Source organism: Alternaria novae-zelandiae (genome assembly GCF_023758075.1).
Source record: "Alternaria novae-zelandiae strain BMP 2774 chromosome Unknown scaffold_13, whole genome shotgun sequence".
NCBI lineage: Eukaryota > Fungi > Ascomycota > Dothideomycetes > Pleosporales > Pleosporaceae > Alternaria > Alternaria novae-zelandiae.
Window position 1 is genome coordinate 719,062 of NW_026056973.1, and position 20,179 is coordinate 739,240.

The 20,179-nt window shown below is 53.6% G+C and overlaps 9 protein-coding genes across 9 annotated transcripts; 4 read left to right on the forward strand and 5 right to left on the reverse strand.

Annotated features, from left to right (window-relative positions):
• Window positions 1-3,000: 3,000 nt before the first annotated feature.
• On the forward strand, window positions 3,001-4,284 carry J4E88_006754 (uncharacterized protein; the record flags this gene model as incomplete). The annotated part of the gene is made up of 5 exons (XM_049400376.1): window positions 3,001-3,119; window positions 3,176-3,329; window positions 3,382-3,467; window positions 3,535-3,971; window positions 4,055-4,284. 5 exons carry the CDS (start codon window positions 3,001-3,003, stop codon window positions 4,282-4,284), a joined length of 1,026 nt encoding a protein of 341 aa, XP_049253995.1.
• Window positions 4,285-4,877: 593 nt separating this feature from the next.
• On the reverse strand, window positions 4,878-5,468 carry J4E88_006755 (uncharacterized protein; the record flags this gene model as incomplete). The annotated part of the gene is made up of 2 exons (XM_049400377.1): window positions 4,878-5,267; window positions 5,331-5,468. 2 exons carry the CDS (start codon window positions 5,466-5,468, stop codon window positions 4,878-4,880), a joined length of 528 nt encoding a protein of 175 aa, XP_049253996.1.
• A 215-nt stretch (window positions 5,469-5,683) lies between these two features.
• On the forward strand, window positions 5,684-7,178 carry J4E88_006756 (uncharacterized protein; the record flags this gene model as incomplete). Its single annotated transcript, XM_049400378.1, has 3 exons — window positions 5,684-5,924; window positions 5,975-6,199; window positions 6,250-7,178. The coding sequence occupies 3 exons, from the start codon at window positions 5,684-5,686 to the stop codon at window positions 7,176-7,178; spliced, it is 1,395 nt and encodes a 464-aa protein (XP_049253997.1).
• A 483-nt stretch (window positions 7,179-7,661) lies between these two features.
• J4E88_006757 (uncharacterized protein) lies at window positions 7,662-8,738 on the forward strand (the record flags this gene model as incomplete). Its single annotated transcript, XM_049400379.1, has 2 exons — window positions 7,662-8,216; window positions 8,301-8,738. 2 exons carry the CDS (start codon window positions 7,662-7,664, stop codon window positions 8,736-8,738), a joined length of 993 nt encoding a protein of 330 aa, XP_049253998.1.
• A 153-nt stretch (window positions 8,739-8,891) lies between these two features.
• Window positions 8,892-10,268, reverse strand: J4E88_006758 (uncharacterized protein; the record flags this gene model as incomplete). The annotated part of the gene is made up of 3 exons (XM_049400380.1): window positions 8,892-9,045; window positions 9,101-9,890; window positions 9,947-10,268. The coding sequence occupies 3 exons, from the start codon at window positions 10,266-10,268 to the stop codon at window positions 8,892-8,894; spliced, it is 1,266 nt and encodes a 421-aa protein (XP_049253999.1).
• A 731-nt stretch (window positions 10,269-10,999) lies between these two features.
• On the reverse strand, window positions 11,000-11,694 carry J4E88_006759 (uncharacterized protein; the record flags this gene model as incomplete). The annotated part of the gene is made up of 2 exons (XM_049400381.1): window positions 11,000-11,562; window positions 11,646-11,694. The coding sequence occupies 2 exons, from the start codon at window positions 11,692-11,694 to the stop codon at window positions 11,000-11,002; spliced, it is 612 nt and encodes a 203-aa protein (XP_049254000.1).
• A 538-nt stretch (window positions 11,695-12,232) lies between these two features.
• On the reverse strand, window positions 12,233-14,821 carry J4E88_006760 (DNA replication licensing factor MCM7; the record flags this gene model as incomplete). The annotated part of the gene is made up of 4 exons (XM_049400382.1): window positions 12,233-12,322; window positions 12,379-14,296; window positions 14,343-14,721; window positions 14,773-14,821. 4 exons carry the CDS (start codon window positions 14,819-14,821, stop codon window positions 12,233-12,235), a joined length of 2,436 nt encoding a protein of 811 aa, XP_049254001.1.
• A 253-nt stretch (window positions 14,822-15,074) lies between these two features.
• J4E88_006761 (uncharacterized protein) lies at window positions 15,075-18,755 on the forward strand (the record flags this gene model as incomplete). The annotated part of the gene is made up of 1 exon (XM_049400383.1): window positions 15,075-18,755. One exon carries the CDS (start codon window positions 15,075-15,077, stop codon window positions 18,753-18,755), a length of 3,681 nt encoding a protein of 1,226 aa, XP_049254002.1.
• A 166-nt stretch (window positions 18,756-18,921) lies between these two features.
• MPC1 (pyruvate transporter mpc1) lies at window positions 18,922-19,652 on the reverse strand (the record flags this gene model as incomplete). The annotated part of the gene is made up of 3 exons (XM_049400384.1): window positions 18,922-19,213; window positions 19,361-19,433; window positions 19,580-19,652. The coding sequence occupies 3 exons, from the start codon at window positions 19,650-19,652 to the stop codon at window positions 18,922-18,924; spliced, it is 438 nt and encodes a 145-aa protein (XP_049254003.1).
• Between the last annotated feature and the right edge of the window lie 527 nt (window positions 19,653-20,179).

Below are 20,179 nucleotides of genomic sequence, written 5' to 3' on the forward strand. Positions count from 1 at the left end.
TGCATCGCCTAGTACCTCCACTCCAGCACAATTTTCCGGCGCTGCTGCCAGCCTTCGCGTTGGAAGTGCCTCAGGCTTTGGAGAAATGTTCTTATTTGCGATCGGGGCTTTTGGACTAGCTCCCGGCATGTTGATGCTTCTTCTTTGAGCATGGTACCACGAGGGAGCTGTGGCGTGAAATAATGGGTCTTTGTTATGCGGAAGTTCCGAACGCACAGCGACTGTGGTTTTGAGATGCGTCATTTTGCCTCCTTGCTTGATGCGATCTTTCTGGCGCGTGTAATGTAGGAAGAGGTTTTCAAGTCAAGTCTGAAGCTTAAACAAATGGTCAATTCATTGATAGTGACGTTTCCATGATCCTACAAGTCAAAGTCGTTATACTGTGTAGTGTGTCACATGTTGTTTTCTACCGTGTACCATTCAAATGCCTTGTAGTCATCCAATGCCTGCTGGGTGGGAGGGTGTCAGTAGGCATCTGCTCAAATTCTATCGTTGTCTCCGTTGTCCTCGTGATACCATCGTCCTTGATGTTTGAATCTTCGCTCGTTCCATTCATTCCTCTTCCGCATGAGGTTTTCCGTTCTATCACCGGCCTACACCTCTCCATCGAGAGAAGCGAAATTTGACCGCTAGACTCAATCAGATTGCGATCACTTCGGCCATTAACGGTGGATCCACTGCTAACTGTACGTCGATAGCCGCTACCATACGCTTCCGGCTGACTAAAGTCAAGAGATGTGTTGCGGAGAAGTGGCCGTAAGGCTGGAACCGAGGCGGATATGATAGCGACGTTTACTTCGATCTGTGATAGAAGAAGAATCTGAGTTACGGTCAGCATCTCGACGAGCAGGGCCACATTGGAAGCTACTCACAAATATGGAATCGTACGATATATCTCTGGTGACATTGTACAGCCATAGTGCATAAACCCTTACTATTGACGCAACGACGGCGATGCCTCCAACCCCGAAGACTCCAAAGAGCGCAAATCGCCGCTTCGAATCTAGCTGTAGCTTCCAAAAGGGCTTAAAGGGTAGTAGAAAGATCGTGATATCGGTAAGGATATTGATGCCTCCAAGTGCCAAGTAGGTAGCTCGCAAATTGTTGCATCCCTTTGGAAACGTAGGTGACCATGCTTGTGATGGCTTGGGTCTACACTCGAAAGCCTGTAGGAGTTAGTGTCATTTCTAGTTGAAGCAGAGTAACGAACAGCTCACACTGACGAAGAGAACCACGATTGTGTAGATCGTGACAAATGCAGCTACAGACCAGACTTTGTACCGGAACTGTAGCCGCTCAAAGATACGATGGTACAACGCCAATATACTAGCCTTGACAAAGAACAGTGCCACAGGGTATACCAATTGGTAGAAATAGAAATGTTTGAGTGTGGGTATTCTCATTGAAGGCACATCCAAGTACTTCAGATGTTGTCTGTCGTAGTCAGCGACGCACATACGCTTGCAACCATCGAACCATACCCAGTGCCCCAGCTGATATGAAACCCATTCATAATCGCCATGCCAATCGTGACAAGAAGGGCTGCAACCATGAAGTAGTCGTCGAGTCCAACATTGCGGATGCGAAAGATGCGACAGTAAAGCCTGCGTAGGTGTTAGCAAACGGTGTCTTATTACCCAAGGATGTCGCCAATGCTGCAGGTACTCGCCTCAGAGCTACGGCAATTGTTGATAGCAGGACTAGAACTCCAGTCGTAATCAGGAACATCGGCTGCCTAGATTCATGATCTGCACCAAGATTCGGCCCGATCATACCTGGGTAACGGCCTACATACAGTAGGGCAGGAATGGCCGTTGAAATGCAAGGCAGATGGCATGTACCTGAGTATATTCGAGAGCTAAAACGTGCTCCGTCGGACGCATAGACGGAATTCTTCACTATACATATGTATGTCAAAGTCCGATGCAAGCATCGCTAAATGGCTTGTGGCCGACCAGAAACGGTGATGCTCCAGTGCTGTTGCGTCAGGGCGGCCATCCACCAAAACTGATGATTTAGCCACCGGGGAAACAGTGAGAAGAACTCGATTCATGTCCGTGTGTCGGAGTTCAGGCGCGCAACGCTGAAAGAAGAGAGAGCGGCGTCCTTGCATCCTTCGCGTGGTCGGAAAATCACGCTGCGTGATGTCCGTCCTGACACGATTCAAGAAACAGTACCGAGAAACCCTGGCAACACGCTGCGGCTGCGCAATCTCACCATCCCTGTAAGCGCATCTACGCCCGACACACCGTAACGATCTACCACACACAACCTCTCTGACTACGGAGGTGGCAAGCCAGGTTCGAATGAGCCTCCGGATGTCTCCCGGGCATTGCGGGCCACTCGCCCCGTACGCCGGGGTCCTCCAGACGGGCAAGGCCAGTAACAGGACTCCGGCGCAGGATACAAGTACCCGTAGATGGCGTGCATCGCATGGAATTGTCTTGCTGTATGTAAACCCAGGTAGCTAGCCAAGGCAAATGTGTCAGCAACAATATACATGTACCCAAGCAACGGGCTACGAGATTACGCCTGGTAAAGCCAAGGCTGCGCATTGTAAGATCAAAGTTAGCAGAACGGTTCAGATATTGCGCCTGCGTGTCTTCCAGGTAAAGAGTACACCGATGTTATGGGTTCCTAGGTTCAGTCTCGCCTGCATCAGGTATGGATCATCGGCAGTTGTCCCTGCCATACTCAACAATGTCTCCCATGCAACCGCGGGAGAAAGGTCCAAAAAGACTTTAGGCGATCTAATTGCGCACTTCCAGATCGGCTGTCGGCAGCCAGATCGCGGAGCCTTTGTATAAGATAGATGGGTGTTGTTAATCATCAACCTTCATCAGCTATTCAGGTGCCTACTTCGCTGTAGGTGTACGAGAGAGCTCTTCGGTACCTAGGCACTGCAGATCCTGCAGAACGTTTCTGTTCTCGAAGGCATCGCACGTGTGACAGTTCCTCCCGTCATTTACGTTTCAGCATTGAATCTTCGGCTCAATCGTCATGCGTCTTCTCGAACTCCTCCCTGTCGGGTTAAGCTTGGCACAATGGTCTGCAGCTGCAGCGTTACCCGCAACTACTGGTCTGGGTTCATGCAAAAGTCCACCCAAGAGGGTGGAATGGTAAGACCATCAAAAGCTGTACGATACCCGATGTATGACTGATGCTTCATGTATAGGAGACAATTGTCAGAACCACAGAAGAAATCCTACATCGATGCCGTTCTGTGTTTGTCACATACAAAGGCCAAATCCGGCATTGAAGGAGCCGTAAACCGATTCGATGATCATCAAGCTGTTCACATGCTGCAGAAGCCTCAGATCCATTGGGTTGTACGTCAAACCCCTCTGGCCCAGCTTCGATCTTGCGCGCTCATACTTTCAGGGTCACTTCCTTCTATGGCACCGGTACTTCACGGCAACCTACGAAAAGGCACTGAGGGATGAATGCGGATATACTGGAGGCCAACCGTAAGTTGCTAGCCAGTCCAAATATACACTCATGACATCAATGGCTTTCAATCTAACCAATGCGCAGATACTGGGACTGGTCTCTGGATGCCGAACCGCATAACGAATCATCCTCCCGTCCGTTTGATTCAGAAATTTTCAACCCTGACACAGGTTTTGGCGGCAACGGCTATCCTGTCGCAGCTACTCCTGCCCAAAATCCCTTGAACATTACAGGCAACACCGGTGGAGGATGTGTAATGAACGGGCCATTCGCGCCTCCCCACTTCACAGTGAACGTGCCCACTCCACACTGCTTGAAACGAGACTTTGTTCCGTGGATCGTCAATCGAATGGCAGATAAACGACTGGTCGACGAAGTCCTGGCACAACCGGATTATACGAGTATTGCAAGGACAGTCGAGAAGCAGCGAAGCTTTGATCCTCCAAACATCCATGCCAGTGGCCACTTTGGTATCGGTGGCATTCTGGGTACCATGGGAAACGCGGCGGAGAGCCCTGGTGGTGAGTGCACGGTTCTCATTCTTTCTGACAACACCCATCTGCCACATAGACATATCACTAGGAAACATGCTGACACATGGCAGACCCACTCTTCTACCTCCATCATGGCAACATTGACCGCATCTTTTGGGAATGGCAACAGGAAGATCTCGAGACGCGTCTCAATCAAGTCGGTGGGCCCATTACGCCTTTTGATTACAGCGGCAAGAACGTTACATTGGACTTTACCATCAACATTGGCTTGTTAGCAGGGAATGCCACGCTCAAGGACCTGTTGAATACAGAAGGAGGGACGCTCTGCTACACGTATTAGATAGGCTCAATCCAGTTCTTCCGCACAGGTTGCTCCGCTTTCCAGTAGTGTTGAACTGGTGCACTCGCCTTGCAAGACGCTTCAATCCCTGTCATGCATGCATCTGGGTCTGGAGGAAGGGCTTCCCGGTCCAGTCACGTCGCAGGACCAGCTGGGCATGGCAGCATCGATGATTCAGATGGGCTTTGCATTTCCTTGGGCGACATATCTGACTGAACACACATTCGATGATCCAGAATTGGCTATGATTGAATCGAAGGACAACCGACGAAGCAACAAGTTCGCATGTCCGTACGCTGTCCTCGGTGCGGGCACCCACTGACAGTAGACAGACTAGCTCAGTAGTGTTTCCGACTTGTAAACTGGCATGTTGGCTTCTGCTGAGCATCCGTCGCTGTGCCGTCGTCTTGTGTAGGGAGATGTTGTTTTCGCCCGACGGCTTGGGTCACTACCGGCTCCAGAGGCGTGGCATGGCAGTTTCAGTCCCCCTACTCTATACCTCCGCACAGGGCTTTGAACTCTGCAAGCGAACCAGTTGCCTGCCATCCAAATTCAAGCATCTCTGAAACGTATCCTGACTCTTCAAAGCTGCCTCACAGTGTATCCTTCTCCCGAGCCTCCTTCTCGGCAACCTTCTTCGCCCTCTCCGTCCTCTCTTCCCTCAACGTGGTAAACACCCAGAACCACGCCGAAACCTCCATGAAGCCCCAAGTGAAGATGAAGCTGTTGTTCAGACTAGCGCCAGCGTGCATTCTGAAGTCCATGCCCCTGGGTGCGAACATGCCACCTTCCTTGAAGACGTAGCAGTATGAGGTGAGGCCGAAGAGGAAGAGGAGACGCATGGGTGCTTGGAGACCCCAGAATTGGTCGAAAACGTCTTCGTGTAGGGAGAGGGCCGTCAGGTCGGAGAAGCCGATGAAGGCGAAGAGAATGGCTACGAAGGCTGTTGCGGCCGAGGGCTTGTTGAAGTCGCGGGGTGTTGGCTGGGGTGTGTTAGTGACTTCAGACACAACTTGAGTAAGCAGCAGAAGTATTGCAGTACGTACAAGCTGCATTGACTCTCCTAGCAGGAGAATGACGCTTTGGTTCGATATCAGGGCGGGATTCCGCAGCAGGACGACTGCAAGTGTGAGGTGAAACAGTGCGATACTGCGTATCATGGTGTTTGCTGATATTATCGCCATACTTGTGGACTATGGGCTGCGAGGGAGAAAATGGCAGATGTAAGGTTGAGGTGTTCGTGGCTGTAATGTTTCTGAGGTTCGCGTCGCGTGGTGTTTCGGACCAAACTCCTAAAATCCGTCCGCGCCCTCCTGCCAAGACCGATCTACCTGAATGATAACAGCTCAACCTGGCACCATGTTTCTTTTCACCTGCATCTCCTATCTTGAAATTGAAAATGGAGAAGGCGGGCGACCTCCCTACCAGCGAAAAGCTTGCGCCAATCCAGCGCCGGTCCTTGAGACGGCGCCTGTGCAAGTTTGATGACGTTATCTTCCTCGTAGTCCTCTTCCTTATCGCGTCGACCATATGGCTCACAGAGATCCGAACGTTGTTTCCAGGCCACAAGCACACATGTGGAAAGCCATTGACAGTTGAAGAGAGAGCGGTCAAGATACTGCAAGAGAACCCACTCATTGGTCAGCCGTACGGACGTGAAATGCAGGTCCACATGCTGACTACCCAAGAGATGGCCATAACGATCTCATGATCTTCATCCGGAGCAAATACAACAACCGTATTTACAATGAATCCGGCAGCGATTTCGCAGACAAGTTCGAGAATGGCGGACTAGCGCAGCATGTCGATACTCCTCGCCTCGAAAAGGGACGTCAAGGTGGTGCCTTCTGGAGTGCCTTCTGGCTCTGTCCATTGGGCGACGAGACGAACTTTGCTGACGAAAGATATCATAATAGTAAGACAATCTAACTCGACAGAGCATTGGATCAATACTAATGTATGCAGTCGTGAAAGCAACTCTCGGCCAGCTAGATCTGTTCAACCGCCTAGGGCAACAGTACCCAAAATACTTCACTCCATCCCGGAACAGCGCAGAAGCCATCAAGACATTTAAAAACGGTGGTTTCATTGCTCCAGCAGCTATCGAAGGGTTGCACCAAATCGGCAACTCGGTCTCTACTCTGCGACTTTACTACCAGCTTGGAGTCAGATACGCGACTCTGACATGGAACTGCCACAACAAGTATGCCGATGCAGCAATCGAGACGGGATCCGACTGGAGCGCGCGTATTGCAAAACCGTACTGGAAAGGTCTCAGTCCCGCAGGTCGCGACCTCGTCAAGGAAATGAACCGCCTAGGAATGTTGGTAGATCTAGCGCACGTGAGTCAAGACACCATGCGCGACGTACTCGTCGGCCGAGGTGACGGAAAATGGAACGGCAGTATCGCGCCACCAATCTTCAGCCACAGCTCCGCATACGCAATCTGCCCGCATCCGCGAAACGTTCCCGACGATATACTTCAGCTCGTCAAGCAGCGCAATTCTGTCGTCATGGTCAACTTTAATCCAGACTTTGTATCCTGCAAGGCTTCGAAAACACCAAATTCCTTCCCAGATTTCGTCCCAGAGAACAACACCCTAGCGCACGTCGTACGTCATATCAGACACATTGGAGAGTTGATTGGGTATGATCACGTTGGTATTGGCACGGATTATGATGGTATTGAGAGCACTCCTGAGGGGCTGGAGGACGTATCTAAGTTCCCTGACCTTATCGCAGAATTGCTGAGGCAGGGCATAAGCGATGAGGATGCTGCAAAGATCGCAGGACGGAACCTTCTTCGTGTCTGGGAGGAGGCTGACAAGGTGTCGAAAGAACTGCAAAAGACGATGCTGCCCTTGGAGGATGAGCTGCATGAACAGTGGGCTTAATATGTACACGTCTGCCTTCACTACTACGAAGGAGGTTGGACCTGGAGCTCCTGACCACCGACCTTGAAACTGAACTGTTCTGAGTACAAAGGATAGTATATACGTCGGGGTTATGCATCCAATTTTGAGCACAGTAAGATGCGACACGAAAACGACCCGTAAAAGCATTGTTAGTTTGATACTATCAACACGTGTTTGCGCGATGAGGCGGGTGGTGAGTGGCTGAGCTCCACCCCAGATCACACCACTTCTCAGCAGCCCAAGCCTTGGCAACGTAACACGACATGCGACTTCCAAGGCACATGAATGAGTAGAGTATATATATCCTCAAACGATGGAATCTCCACATCCTCTCACTATTAGCCCTACAACTCACTCAGATTCCGCGCCTCTCACCACCTAACTTCTTCTACCGCACAAACACCTCGACAGTGCAACTACCTACTCACACAACCACAAGAACCAACAACCCATAACAACGCAATGGCATCCCCCAAACTAAAAACCACAATCGCCATCCTCGGCTGCGGCGACGTCGGCTCCACCCTAGCCTACACCCTCATCCTGCAACCCATCTGCTCAGAGGTAATCCTCGTAGACCCCAAAACCACGCTCCTGGAAGCCCAAGTCCGCGATCTAAACGACGCCACCTACCGCGGCGGCACCTCTGTCCGCGTGCGCGCCGGAACGCACGCCGACGCCGGCCGAGCAGACATCGTCGTCATAACCGCCGGCGCAAAGCAGAAGCCAGGAGAATCACGCTTATCCCTCTTATCCCGTAACCTGCACATTCTAGAGAGCATCTTCAGTGCCATGGCGCCGATTAGTCCGCACACGATCTTGCTGCTTGTGGCGAATCCAGTGGATATCCTGACGTATTTTGCGAGGCGGTTGTCGGGTTTGCCCGAGAGTCAGGTGTTGGGGACGGGGACGAGTTTGGATTCTGCGAGGTTGAGGGGCGTGCTGAGTGAGAGGGCGGGGGTGGCGCCGAGTAGTATTGATGCTTATGTGTTGGGGGAGCATGGGGATAGTCAGTTTGTGAGTATAGTTTCCCTGGTTCCTTTGCTGCGAGAGGAGAGGGTGACGAGGCAGGAGAGATAGGTATGCTGATACAAGATACAGATTGCGTGGTCCAGCGCTACTATCGGCACAACACCACTTGCTCTTGTTCTTCCGCCAGACACGATGTCTCAGGAGTTCAAGGACCAAATATCGGCTCATACTCGTGGAGCAGCTGGCGCGATCATCGCGGCGAAGGGTTGCACAAGCTACGGTATCGGAAATATCGCGGCTGGTATCTGCAAGTATATATTGTTCGACTCACGATCCGTTCGGCCCTTGTCCTTCTACCAGCCTGAGCTGGGCTGCTGCTTGTCAATGCCAGCAGTAGTTGGTCGAAAGGGTATCATCAAAGCCATGCCAGTTCAGCTTGACGAGGTAGAGAAGGCGCAGTTGGAGGCCTGTGCAAAAGGACTGAGGGGTGTGATTGAGGGAGCTGAGAAGGAGTTGAGCGCTGATCGTGAGCTGGAGAAGGCACTAGCGAGCGACAAGGGAGTCTGAGGCTACACGCTTCCATGGAAAAGGTACTGCTTGATACACGCCGGATGTGTATTTCTTCTTAAGTAGTTACTCAAAAAGTATTTCCACAGATACAATACACTATTGCCCGATATCTCGTAGTCCACATACAAGCATGTTAGCCTTCATCCCTCTCTACTCCACCGCCAACTTGATCTTCACAATCAATCCGTAGATGCTTCCAACCTCATAAGACGCACGAATCGCCTTCTTCCTGCTGTCCATGTCGATATATGCCGTTCTAGTCCTCTTGACCGGCTCACGTTCGGGAAGGATGGTGATGTTGCGACTAGCGAACTCTAGTTAGCGCATGCATTCACTGACGTGTATAGTGTATGACTTACATGTCCCATCTGTACTCGATAAAGAGTATGCGGATGGCTTCCTCGTCTACGCTAGCAGCGAGATTGGTGACGATCAAACGGTTTGGTAGAATTTTCTTCTCCTCGATCGCGTGATACTTCTCTTCCTCTTCCAGGACGTACTTGATGGTGGCGTCGAGCTTCTCGTTCTCCCTCTTCACCATGTCTTCCCTCTCTTTCTTGGCCTCAGACTCATTCATATGTGGACGTTGTATGCCTTTCGGCTCGAGTATCGCAGTTGTGTCTTGTGGAGAGACTAGTGTCTTGTCGACAACAGATACGGCCTGGGCGGTTCTGCGAGAGCTGTCGGGGGTCATTTTGGAGGATGGAGAGAACATAGCGTTCATCTTCGCGCGGAGAGTCTCAAGGTCACCGTCTTCGTAATCGGAACGGTCTGTGTCAGGGGTCTGCTTCTCTTCATCTGATTCAGCAGGCATGGCTTCCTTGTTGTCCATGGTATCGTCTTCGTCAATGTCGACGCCTAGGCGCTCGGCCAAAGCTGACAATTCGTCTTCCTTGTTCAATCTGAAATCTGCGCCCATGGCTTTCGGACTGTTGTCGCGTATAACAACAATATCCTTTGACGCGGACAGATCTCGCTTCATATCTGCCAGCATTCGTGATAGATCGTAGTCACCATCAAGCTTCTCCCTGGTACCAATGTCTGAACGCTGTTGCAGCGACGAATCGAGCTCCGCGAGCATCATCTTGGGATCCTCGGCATGGTCCGACAAGTAGCCGCTGCGCAGGTGAGCCTGTGTCTGTTGCATGTCTATTTGTTGGTTAGTCGGGCTGAGTTGAGCGATCAGTTGATGCCTAAATGCTTACCTGATGATCCTTCAACAGAAGCAGCCGCCGTTGGCTCGTCGCTCGCAATGTTCTCGTCACTTTTGCAAGCTTGTTCAAGCTCGGGACGATCGTCACAAGAATCGCTGCCCTGTGATAGCTCAGGCTCGGTGGTGACAGGAAGCTCTGGTGCAGCTTTTGGTGTTGATGGGATGGGTACTGGCCTCGAACGCCTCTGCTGTAGCTCTTGTAGTTCAGCGTTGCGACGCTGACTTGCTTTGACGAGCACGTCCGTAATGCTGGCGAATTGGCGGTTGAGCAGACCGTTTGTTGAGGCCGCAGCAGCTCGATCTCGGTGTTCCATCCTGGTCCTGGTCCCGGTCTGTTTGCGTCCGCGAGCGGAAGCTGCCTGTTGCCGCGACATGATTGGTACTGCTTTCCCCTGACGTAACGTAGATGAAGAATTCATGAAGTTCAATGGCCGCAACTACCTCTTGCTTGCTCGGCGTAAGTCCTCCCGTGAGCGGTGAGAAGGTGCGACCGTGTGCGTATCTGTCAATCGGTGAAGTGAGTAGCACTAGCCATCGGTCAACATATCCCCAATCAAGCTGAAATGTCGCGGTATGTCGAAACAAGAGGTGCCAGTCGTTGTGAAGGATGTAGATGAGGTTGGCAGGGGAGAAAGAGAGGTCAGGCAGGTGAGAGTTGTTATTGTTGTTAAGTTGTGCCAAACAGGAAAGCGCTACCAAACCGAATATACACCGCTGACGCTTTTTGAGGTGAGTTCAGATGGTAGGATTGAATCGATCGTGGAGACAGGCAGGATTCGTATGTATCAAGGGAATAGCGGTTGATACTAAGCACATAGAGGAACCTGAAAGATGTTAAGTCATGAACAAGTGCATCTCACGAAGAGTGTTATGTACCCAATTGTTCCTACACAACTCGTTTCGCATACCACGAACCGTTCCCAACTCTTGATAACTACACATGACAGAAGAGAAGAAAAGCTGAGAGCCTACTTGACCCAAATTGAGTTCCTTGAGATGCGAAAGCGCTACCCCAAAGCCCACTCATGAGCAGCGAGTTTGTTTTCTACTGCTTCTTCTTCCCAGCGCCCTTGGCCTCTGCAGCCTTGCGTTCAAACTCCTCGATCTCCTTCTCCTCAGCCCTCTTGGCGTACCACTGCCCGGCCTGCAGTACCAGCACACCCACGAGCACCAGCGCCAGGATTGTATTACTAGCCGCAAAAACCCTCAACGTGTCCTCTCTCGAGATGTAATCTCCCATATCTTCGTCCGTGATCTCACCCGGCGCCGCCTTGTTCACGTCACCGTAGATACCCGCTGTCACGACCCTGAACCCCTTGACGATGTTGGTCAGGTAGACGGTGATACCAGCCATGTAGAGTACAAGCGATGCGCCATCGAAGAGCATGTTGGCTTGGTTGGGCTTGAAGAGCTTGATGAGGAAGCCGAGGAGGCCGGTGCCGATGGCTAGGTTGAGGATGCGCGATACGATGGGAGGCGAGGCATAGAGGAACTTGATGTGCGATTCAAGGATGTCGAAGTAGGCTGATCGGTCGGCGGGCATGGTCCATAGCACATTGTAGTCGTATGGGAGTTGCGCAAACATGATACCGAGGAAGAAACATGTTGCTGCGGGTTCGTCAGCAGGTGCAATGGGGGCGCAATCAAGTGTTGTGGATGTGGGTGGAGGCAGCATGGAGGGGTGCACTTACGTCCTACCACCATGAATTGCGCAAAGTTGTTTGCTGCGCCTGGAGCCATTGTGAAGAATTCTGGGGAGCGCGAACTCGTCTGGGGTTTGCGGTTGATCGAGAAATCACAGTGAGAGGAGAGGAGAGCCGGCGCAAGCTTATCTGGCTGGTTTCTGCCGCGTCGCGAGATTCGCAGTTGGAGGTAACCTCTTTAAGAAGGTAAGACCGTGGACGAGACTCGAAGCGAATTCTCACCACATAAGTAATCAGAGGAACTGCGAGTGGCTGTGAGAGATCGCACAGTGAAACAGGGCTGGGAAACGTGAGTTTTCCCACTTTTCGGAAGCGACCCCGCGAGGGTTCACCACCCCCCATTATGCTTGCCTGCAGACGGCTGCCTTGGCATGTGACAGCCACCCACGACCTCACGCGACATTCGGCGGGCGGCCGTGGAAGAACAATTTGTACATCGTTGTTTCATTGGAATTTCTATGCGAAGCTGCTGCAAGCAAAATAGACGCGCGCTAAGCGTCGTTCGGATATCCAACGCCTTGGTACGCCGTAACCAGATACATCTACATCCTCTGCCGTCGCTTCCCTCCCATGCTTTAGAAGTCGTTATCGGCGTCCATATCCTCATCTTCCAGACCAGCCTCGATGAAAACAAGCCTTGTGCCCTCTCCGGTCGTTTGCCAGACCTGTCAGAAAGCGTTAGCATCGTGCATAAACTCAAACGTTGGGCGATAGCACTTACGTCAAGCATGGAGTACTCGTCAATAGCCTGCTCGAACTGATCGGCTGTGAAGCCCTTGGCCAGGACTCTCTCCCTAACTCTGCGAAGATCGAGCTCGCCCCTGGTGCCATCACCGACAGCAGCAGCACCGCTCGCCTCCATGGACTTGATGAGGTGGTAGATTTTACTGCTTGGAGTGTGATCAATCCCACGGTTCTCATCGGCGTACAAACTAGCCTTGCTGACCTCGGTAAGGCGGAGAGCTTCGTCTACATCTTCCGAGATGACTTGTTCGGCGAACCGCAGACGTGCCAGAGCCTGCGCAAGACGGAGTACACCAAGCAGCGTACGCGGTGAGGTGTGGGTAAAGGCCTTCTTGTTGCCGTCGTCGCGCTTTTGCTGTTGACGCATGCGCACATAGGCACCAACCATGTAATCCGAAACCTCCTTTGGCACAGTTGGTCGGTATGATCGCGCGCGAGCAACCCATTGTCGTACTTCGGCCGGGCTGAAGATGATGCCGCCAGGCGCTTCAGGGTGAGCGTTATGCATGTGCACGTGGGTGACGTGACGTGCCAGCTCTTCATCAGAGTCTCGCGCAGGGGTATCAAGGATGAGGAACAGGACGTCGAAACGTGAGAGAAGCGCAGCAGGGAGGTTGATGTTCTCAATCGGCGAGAGACGAGGGTTGTAGCGGCCGTACAATGGGTTGGCGGCTGCGAGGATTGATGTGCGGGCATTCAGAGTGGTTGTAATACCAGCCTTGCTGATGGAGATGGTTTGCTGTTCCATGACCTCGTGGATCGCCGTTCGGTCGCTGTCGTCCATCTTGTCAAACTCATCAATACAGCACATGCCGTTGTCAGCCAAGACGAGGGCTCCTCCTTCAAGCACCATTTCATCGGTGACTGGGTCGCGCATGACAGCCGCGGTGAGACCAACACCACTGCTACCACGACCAGTAGTGTATACACCACGAGGTGCTACTTTGGTAATATACTTGAGCAATTGGGATTTGGCCACACCGGGGTCACCCATCAAGCAGACGTTGATGTCACCACGGATGCGCATGCCGTCGCCGACCTCCTTTGTGACACCACCAATGAGCTGGAGCAGAAGAGCCTTCTTGACATCGACGTGACCGAAAATCTCGGGTGCGATGGATCGGGATAGGTACTCGTACAGCTGGCCAGTCCTCTCAAGCTCGTTCATCCGTCGGAGAGTTGGTTGAGCAAGCACAATGTCGTCGTAGGCCTTCTTGTGTTGCATGACATATTGTGCTTCGAGGTATGTGTCGGTAAGGAGACCAGCCCGGATGGCCTTGAATCCAGTGTAGGGCGTGGGGAGGAAGATACCAGCACAATCGATGACATCTCCGGGGTTGATCTGCCTGACAAGCGCGCCGTGACAGTGGATGGTCAATTGCCTGGGAATATGACCCACGGGTACTTGGTCCGCCATCTCCTGGATCTTGACTTCTTGGAAAGGAAGGAACTTGGAGGCGCGCGTAGAAAGGAAGAGCTGGCCCTTGGTCTTGTTGCTCTTGCAGTCGTCGGACGGGCACTCGACGAGCGGGGTGAACTGCTTGGTGGTCACGGGCTGGAAAACTTCGCTTCCGCAGCGATCGCAAGAGTAGGCGTTGACCTGCACAGCAGGCTTGACGTCCGACACTCTGGTTGCAATACCACGGACTGTGATGAGATGGCCCAGGTGCTCTCCTCGCACGTTGCGGACAGCCAGCGCCTTCATGCTGCGCTGGCTGCTGGAACCAGACGGTATCCTGGGCCTGAAGTTGAGCGTGTATCGTCTCGTCAAGGCAGGAGGAAACATGGTCTCGGGCGCAGCCTGTGCGTTGTCGTCGACTCCCTGCATCTCCTGCTGTCTCTCGTTGCGCTTCGAGCGCTGCGTCATGATCACGTCCAGGACGTCGTCCTTGAAGCTGGTGCTGTTAGTCTCTGTCTGGGCAGGATGTCACGGGGCCGTACTCTAGTTCTCTGGTGGGTGCGGGCAGGCACTTGTCGACTGCGCGCGAGAAGATCTCGATGTAGTGGTGTGCATTGCGCTCGATGGACTCGACCAGCCGGTAGTTGTGCTCGTCGTCTGAGGTCGCCTTCTCGTAGGCCTCGACGTCGTTGAGGTCTATTTGGATCTCGTCGCGCACGCGGTTCGCTACGTCTTGGAGTTGGTCCATGTACTTGAGCTTCGACTTGGCGCGGGACTGGGCTCCGTTGGGCGCAGGGTCGTCCGAGTCGTCCACCATGTCGTACTCCTCGTCGCCATTGCCGCTGATGTTCAGGCCCTGAAGCTGGTCGGCCGCGTCGGTCGAGGCTGATTTGTAGTTTTTGAGGAAGTCAACAAAGGCGGCTGGCGGGTGTGTTAGCTGGGGGTTTCAGTGTTTTGCGCGTGCATACACACCCTCCTGCTCGTCGTAGTTGACGGGCGCACTCGTGGTAAGGAGCGCCATGGTGTCTGGGGTGGGTGTCGGGGTCGTCGTCGAGGGTTGATGCAGCGGGGAGGGATGCGCGGTAGCAAAATTGGGGCTGGTCGCGTTGCAGCTCTGAGGCGCGTCGACCCGCGTTCCCACGCCCGGCGACTAGCACCGCTTTGGGGCACCGCCGCCGCCCTGCACCTCGACCTCGGCCCGCGTCGAGAGCTCGAGGCAGGCGGCATGCGACACCGACAGCAGCACCGCTATTCACTCCTCCACCCTCGCCGCCATGCCGCCCAAGAAGCCCGCCGGCAATGCTGTCCAGGCCGAAGTTGCCCTGCAGCAGTCGTTGAAGAATTGCCTGGTCAACCTCCCGTCCTCGCTCGTCTCCGTGCTCGTCAACGCCAACACCGTCGCCCAGAATGTCGTCGTCGAGCTCACGTACCGCCAGCCTCCCCCACCGGGTGCGTCGGACAACAGGAACGCCGCGCCCAAGTCGGTCTTTGTAGGATGGACGGGCATGCAGAGCAAGCGCCGCATCGCGCCTGTCGTCGGACGAGATGGCCTGAGAGGCAGCCCGGCAGTCAGCCAACAGGACCTGCCAGCAGTCGAGGTGGATGCCACCTTCGCCAGGCTGATCGGGCTCCAAGAGGGCCAGAAGGTGGGCATACTGCTGCATCTGGATCCACCACAGGCGCATACCATCAACATCGAGCCATTGACCCCTGTTGATTGGGAGATGATAGAGCTGCACGCCCAGTTCTTGGAGCTGAACTTCCTCTCTCAGATACGCGCGCTCCCGAACCCCCAGGCCCAGTCGCCGCATCCTCTCACGCTGCACCTGTCTCCCACGACCACGGCGAACATCACCGTCACGTCCATCGCTCCTGCGCCGCCCAACACCTCACTCTTCGTCAAGATCTCGCCCGACGCCGAGGTCATCGTGGCGCCCAAGACACGGCAGAAGGAAAGGAGCTCGACGCGCGAAAGCAGAAGTGTAGGCGCTGCGTCGAGGAAGAGCGGAAAGAGCACGGCAAGCACAGTCCGGCGGCGCAGCGGTCGCGAGGATGCCGCGAGCAAAGGCGTCATCTTCCTGCGTGGAGTTGATCGCAGTGTCGCCCAAGAGTGGTTCGATGAGGAAGAGGACGCAGACGCCGAGGGCCTGAAGGTGTGGGTAGACAAGGACGTACTCCTCACCAAGGCTCTCAGAGGCGCCAACTGGGTCTCCGTGTCAATCATCAAGCCCGCCGGGCTACAGGAGCCCGTGGACATGTCCAAAGAGCAGGAGCAGGAGAAGCCCGCAACGCGCGTGGTCGCCAAGATCATAGCATGGGAGGACGCGCCGGATAGTCGACATGTGGCACTTTCAACCGATCTCTGCAAAGTTCTGGGCTTCGAGAACTTTGTGGGCGGTCTCGTCCGGATCGAAGGTGCTCCAGCTCAGACGCCCAAGCCGCCAGCCATGAAACCGCAAGGTACGAAAGAATCAAGGGAACCTGTCGTCAAGTCTGTCAAGATCATCCCTTTTTCCACAATTGCATCACAGGTCAATGCGTCGTTGAAGTTTGGCGGCGAGTCCAAGCAGGACCAGGAGAATGCCATACAGAAGATTAAGACAACATACGGAAAGAAGAACGGACTCCTGGACGGGCCACTTACAGACGGAATGATCCTGCCTCCGGTGAAGGACTCCGAGCTTGGTTGGCAAGGAGGCATTGTAAGGTTTGAGCCGCCATCATCGACAGCCGGAGTCTCATGGGTGCTCTTCCCGGAGAGGAAGCCACCACTCGAGCTAGGTCAAGAGGTGCCAACGCCAACAAGCTGGGCCAAGGGCTGGCAGCAAGGTGACCCGCTACCGCAGACGCCTGCGAACCTGGTCGGCATAGACCCTCTCATTCAGCAACTACGATCACACCTGACGCACAACTCTTCCGTCTTACTCACAGGTGGCCTTGGAGCAGGAAAGTCGCAATGCGCTCAACTGCTCGCCCATCAGCTGCGGACCGAGTATCTATTCAACACCATCTATTTTCCCTGCCGCAAACTTGTAACGGATGAGACGCGAGTCGCGACTATCAAGGAGACTCTGAACAGATTGTTCGCTTCTGCCTCATGGGGCGCAAGAGGCGGCGGGAATGCAGTAGTCATTCTTGACGACTTGGACAAGCTTTGCCCTGTAGAGACTGAACTTCAAGTTGGCAACGAGAACGGACGGAGTCGGCATGTTAGCGAGTGTCTGATCAACATCGTCAGGCAATACTGCTCCATGGACTCTGGTGTAGTCTTGCTAGCAACTGCGCAAGGTAAAGAGGCGCTGAACAACGTCATCGTTGGCGGACACATTGTCCGCGAGATTGTCAGTCTCAAAGCGCCCAACAAAGACGGTAGAAGGAAGGTCCTTGAGATGCTTGCTTTCAAGGATGCCAAAACAGAGCAGTCGAAGGAGCCCAATGGCCATGCTTTCCCGCCATCTCCATCTACCAGTCGACCTAGTACCGCTCACCGCAGTCACCCTAGCACTGATAGCATACCACAGCAACCCTCTGAGGATTACGCCTTTACCATCGACACTTCCATTGACTTCCTCGACCTCGCTGGCCAGACAGACGGCTACATGCCTGGCGATCTTGTGCTACTTACATCGCGCGCCCGTAACGAGGCACTGATTCGTTCAGTTACATCGACCGCCCCTACTGTTTCTCTTACGCGGGACGACTATACACAAGCTCTCTCCGGCTTCACGCCCGCTTCCCTGCGAAACGTCACCCTTCAGTCCTCCACCACGAAATGGGATTCTATTGGCGGTCTCCATACAACACGACAGGTTCTCCTAGAGACCCTTCAATACCCTACAACCTACGCACCCATCTTCGCAAAATGCCCACTACGTCTCCGATCAGGTCTACTCCTGTACGGCTACCCAGGTTGCGGCAAGACTCTCCTCGCATCCGCCGTAGCAGGCGAGTGCGGCCTGAACTTCATCTCAGTCAAAGGACCTGAAATCCTCAACAAGTACATTGGTGCCTCTGAAAAGTCTGTCCGTGATCTTTTCGAACGCGCAGAAGCAGCGCGACCTTGCGTTCTGTTCTTCGATGAATTCGACAGTATTGCACCGAAACGTGGGCATGACTCAACGGGTGTAACAGACCGTGTCGTCAACCAACTTCTCACCCAGATGGACGGAGCGGAAGGTCTTTCAGGTGTCTACGTCTTAGCTGCTACGTCGCGGCCCGATCTGATCGATCCTGCGCTCCTCCGTCCTGGTCGTCTTGATAAATCCCTTCTATGTGATATGCCGGACGTAGAGGAACGCATTGACATCCTACGTGCCGTAACACGCAAACTGCACCTCGCACCCAGCCTTCTAGGCGACGGACAGGAAGGCGAGAATCTCCGCGAAATAGCAATGCGAACAGAAGGCTACTCCGGCGCCGATCTCCAAGCTGTTGTATACAACGCCCAACTGGAAGCCATCCACGACGTACTTGGAGACGTCGACCCCTCGAAGATCGATCACAAGAAAGATGGAAGCAGCGGTAGTGGCAATGGTAAAGAGAAGGGTATCCCAGATTTCTCCTACTTCCGCTACGGCGACGACCCTTCATCCACATCTACTTCTGCCCTAGCCACTTCTGCCCAACTCACCGAGCGCGCCATGATTGCTCAGAAAATCGCGGCTCTACAAGCTCTTCGCAAGAAGCAGAAGCAGCTCCAGCGTTCTGATGGCTCGTCGCAGCGAGAAGACGAGGACAGGGCGACTAAAGAACAAGAAGACGGGGGTGAGAGGAAGGACCCGCAGATCCAATGGAAGCATATTGAATCGTCTCTTTCCAGCGGACGTAGCAGTATCTCGGCTCAAGAGCGGATGCGTCTCGAGAAGATTTACAGAGAGTTTGTTGATGGGCGAGATGGAGATTTGCCGAATGGCCAGGGTGGAACGGAGATTGGAGGGAGGAGCAGTCTCATGTAATCGGTGTATGCATAGTAGTGGTGTAGATCTTGGTCCAGCATAACAAAAGTTGTACCATAGTAGGTTTGCGGAAAGTGTGTATATAGCATTCAGCAGCATATCCATTCATACACAAGCTTACGCATGCATCCCCTCTCAACTCGGTATTCCCTGTCGTCCCATTTCTTTATTTCGGAATAACGCCCTTGACATCCTCCGCAACCTTCTCAAGCTTCTGCTCCGCCTTTCCCACCATACCCATCGCCCCGTCCTTTGCTTGTTCCGCCTTTCCTGCCAAGCTGGCTTCCCGGCCGCCGAAGTTCCAGTAGTTGAGGTAGCGGTACCCTTGGACGAGTTGCGAGGAGAAGTTGATGGCGTGGCATCCGAAGAGCAGGTAGTTGGCTGGTGTGACTGCCATGGCGTAGCGCATGAATGTGCCGGAGTAGAGGGTGAGGGCGCCGGTCATGCGGCCGGAGATGCTAGGGTGGGGTTAGCTGAATGTTATGAGGAGGGGTGTGGTGGAATCAGGTGGAGGATGTGCAGATAGGAAGAGGGCGGGTTGCGTCGCGTATTGTTCAAGTGGTTTGGCCATTGTAATGGTGAGAAGAGGAGGAGACAGCATGTACATCTCAGGATCTTTGCTCATGTCCGCAATAGCCGCAATCGGGATACCAAAGTTACTCGCCGGGCCCCAGAAATCTATCTTTGCGTTAGCCCACTGCTCTCTCTTCTCTTCTCTTTCATATCACTCCTCCATCGAATCTCCAGATCTATCCTCCATCGCGCCCTCCTCCCAAGCTCTTGCAATGCGCAATCCCGCGAAGAGACGAACGAGGTAAACGTACGAGTCGAGCAAAAGTAATCCGTGTACTTGTTTGAGCGAATCTTCGCATTGAGGGCTTTGATCGCGGCGGCCATGTTGACTTATTTACCGGGAGGAAACCGAGGACCGAGTTGCGTGGGCGGCTTGACGTGGAAGCTCTCGTGGGTCGGTTTGTCGCAGTTTGCGAGTTGCGGACGCACGACGGACAGGTTGGGTGCCAAGCGATAATTGGGGGGCCGAACAACAGGGACCGGTGCGGGAACCGCAGACTGCCTTCCGACAACGGGAAAGACATCACGTGCACGGTGATGCTGGCCGGAAATACGAGGGAATAAATAGGATGGACTGTGTCACAAGCAGCTAGGTCGAGTAGAGCTGGCGAATGGCACGTTATTTCTTCTCCGGTGTCGTGTGGGATGGGGATGAAGCAATTGACATGGTCGCTCACTATGGCGAAGACTTTCAATATGGGCCCGTCAAACTTGGGTCATTAGAGCTAATCTCATGGTCAAATTGACGTGACTGATTCTTGTTCTGCATTTAACCTGGTGGTATGCTCGATGCCCCTCTAACTAAACTTCCGTACACTCTCGAACTTGGTATACTGCCCTTTTGGTGCTTT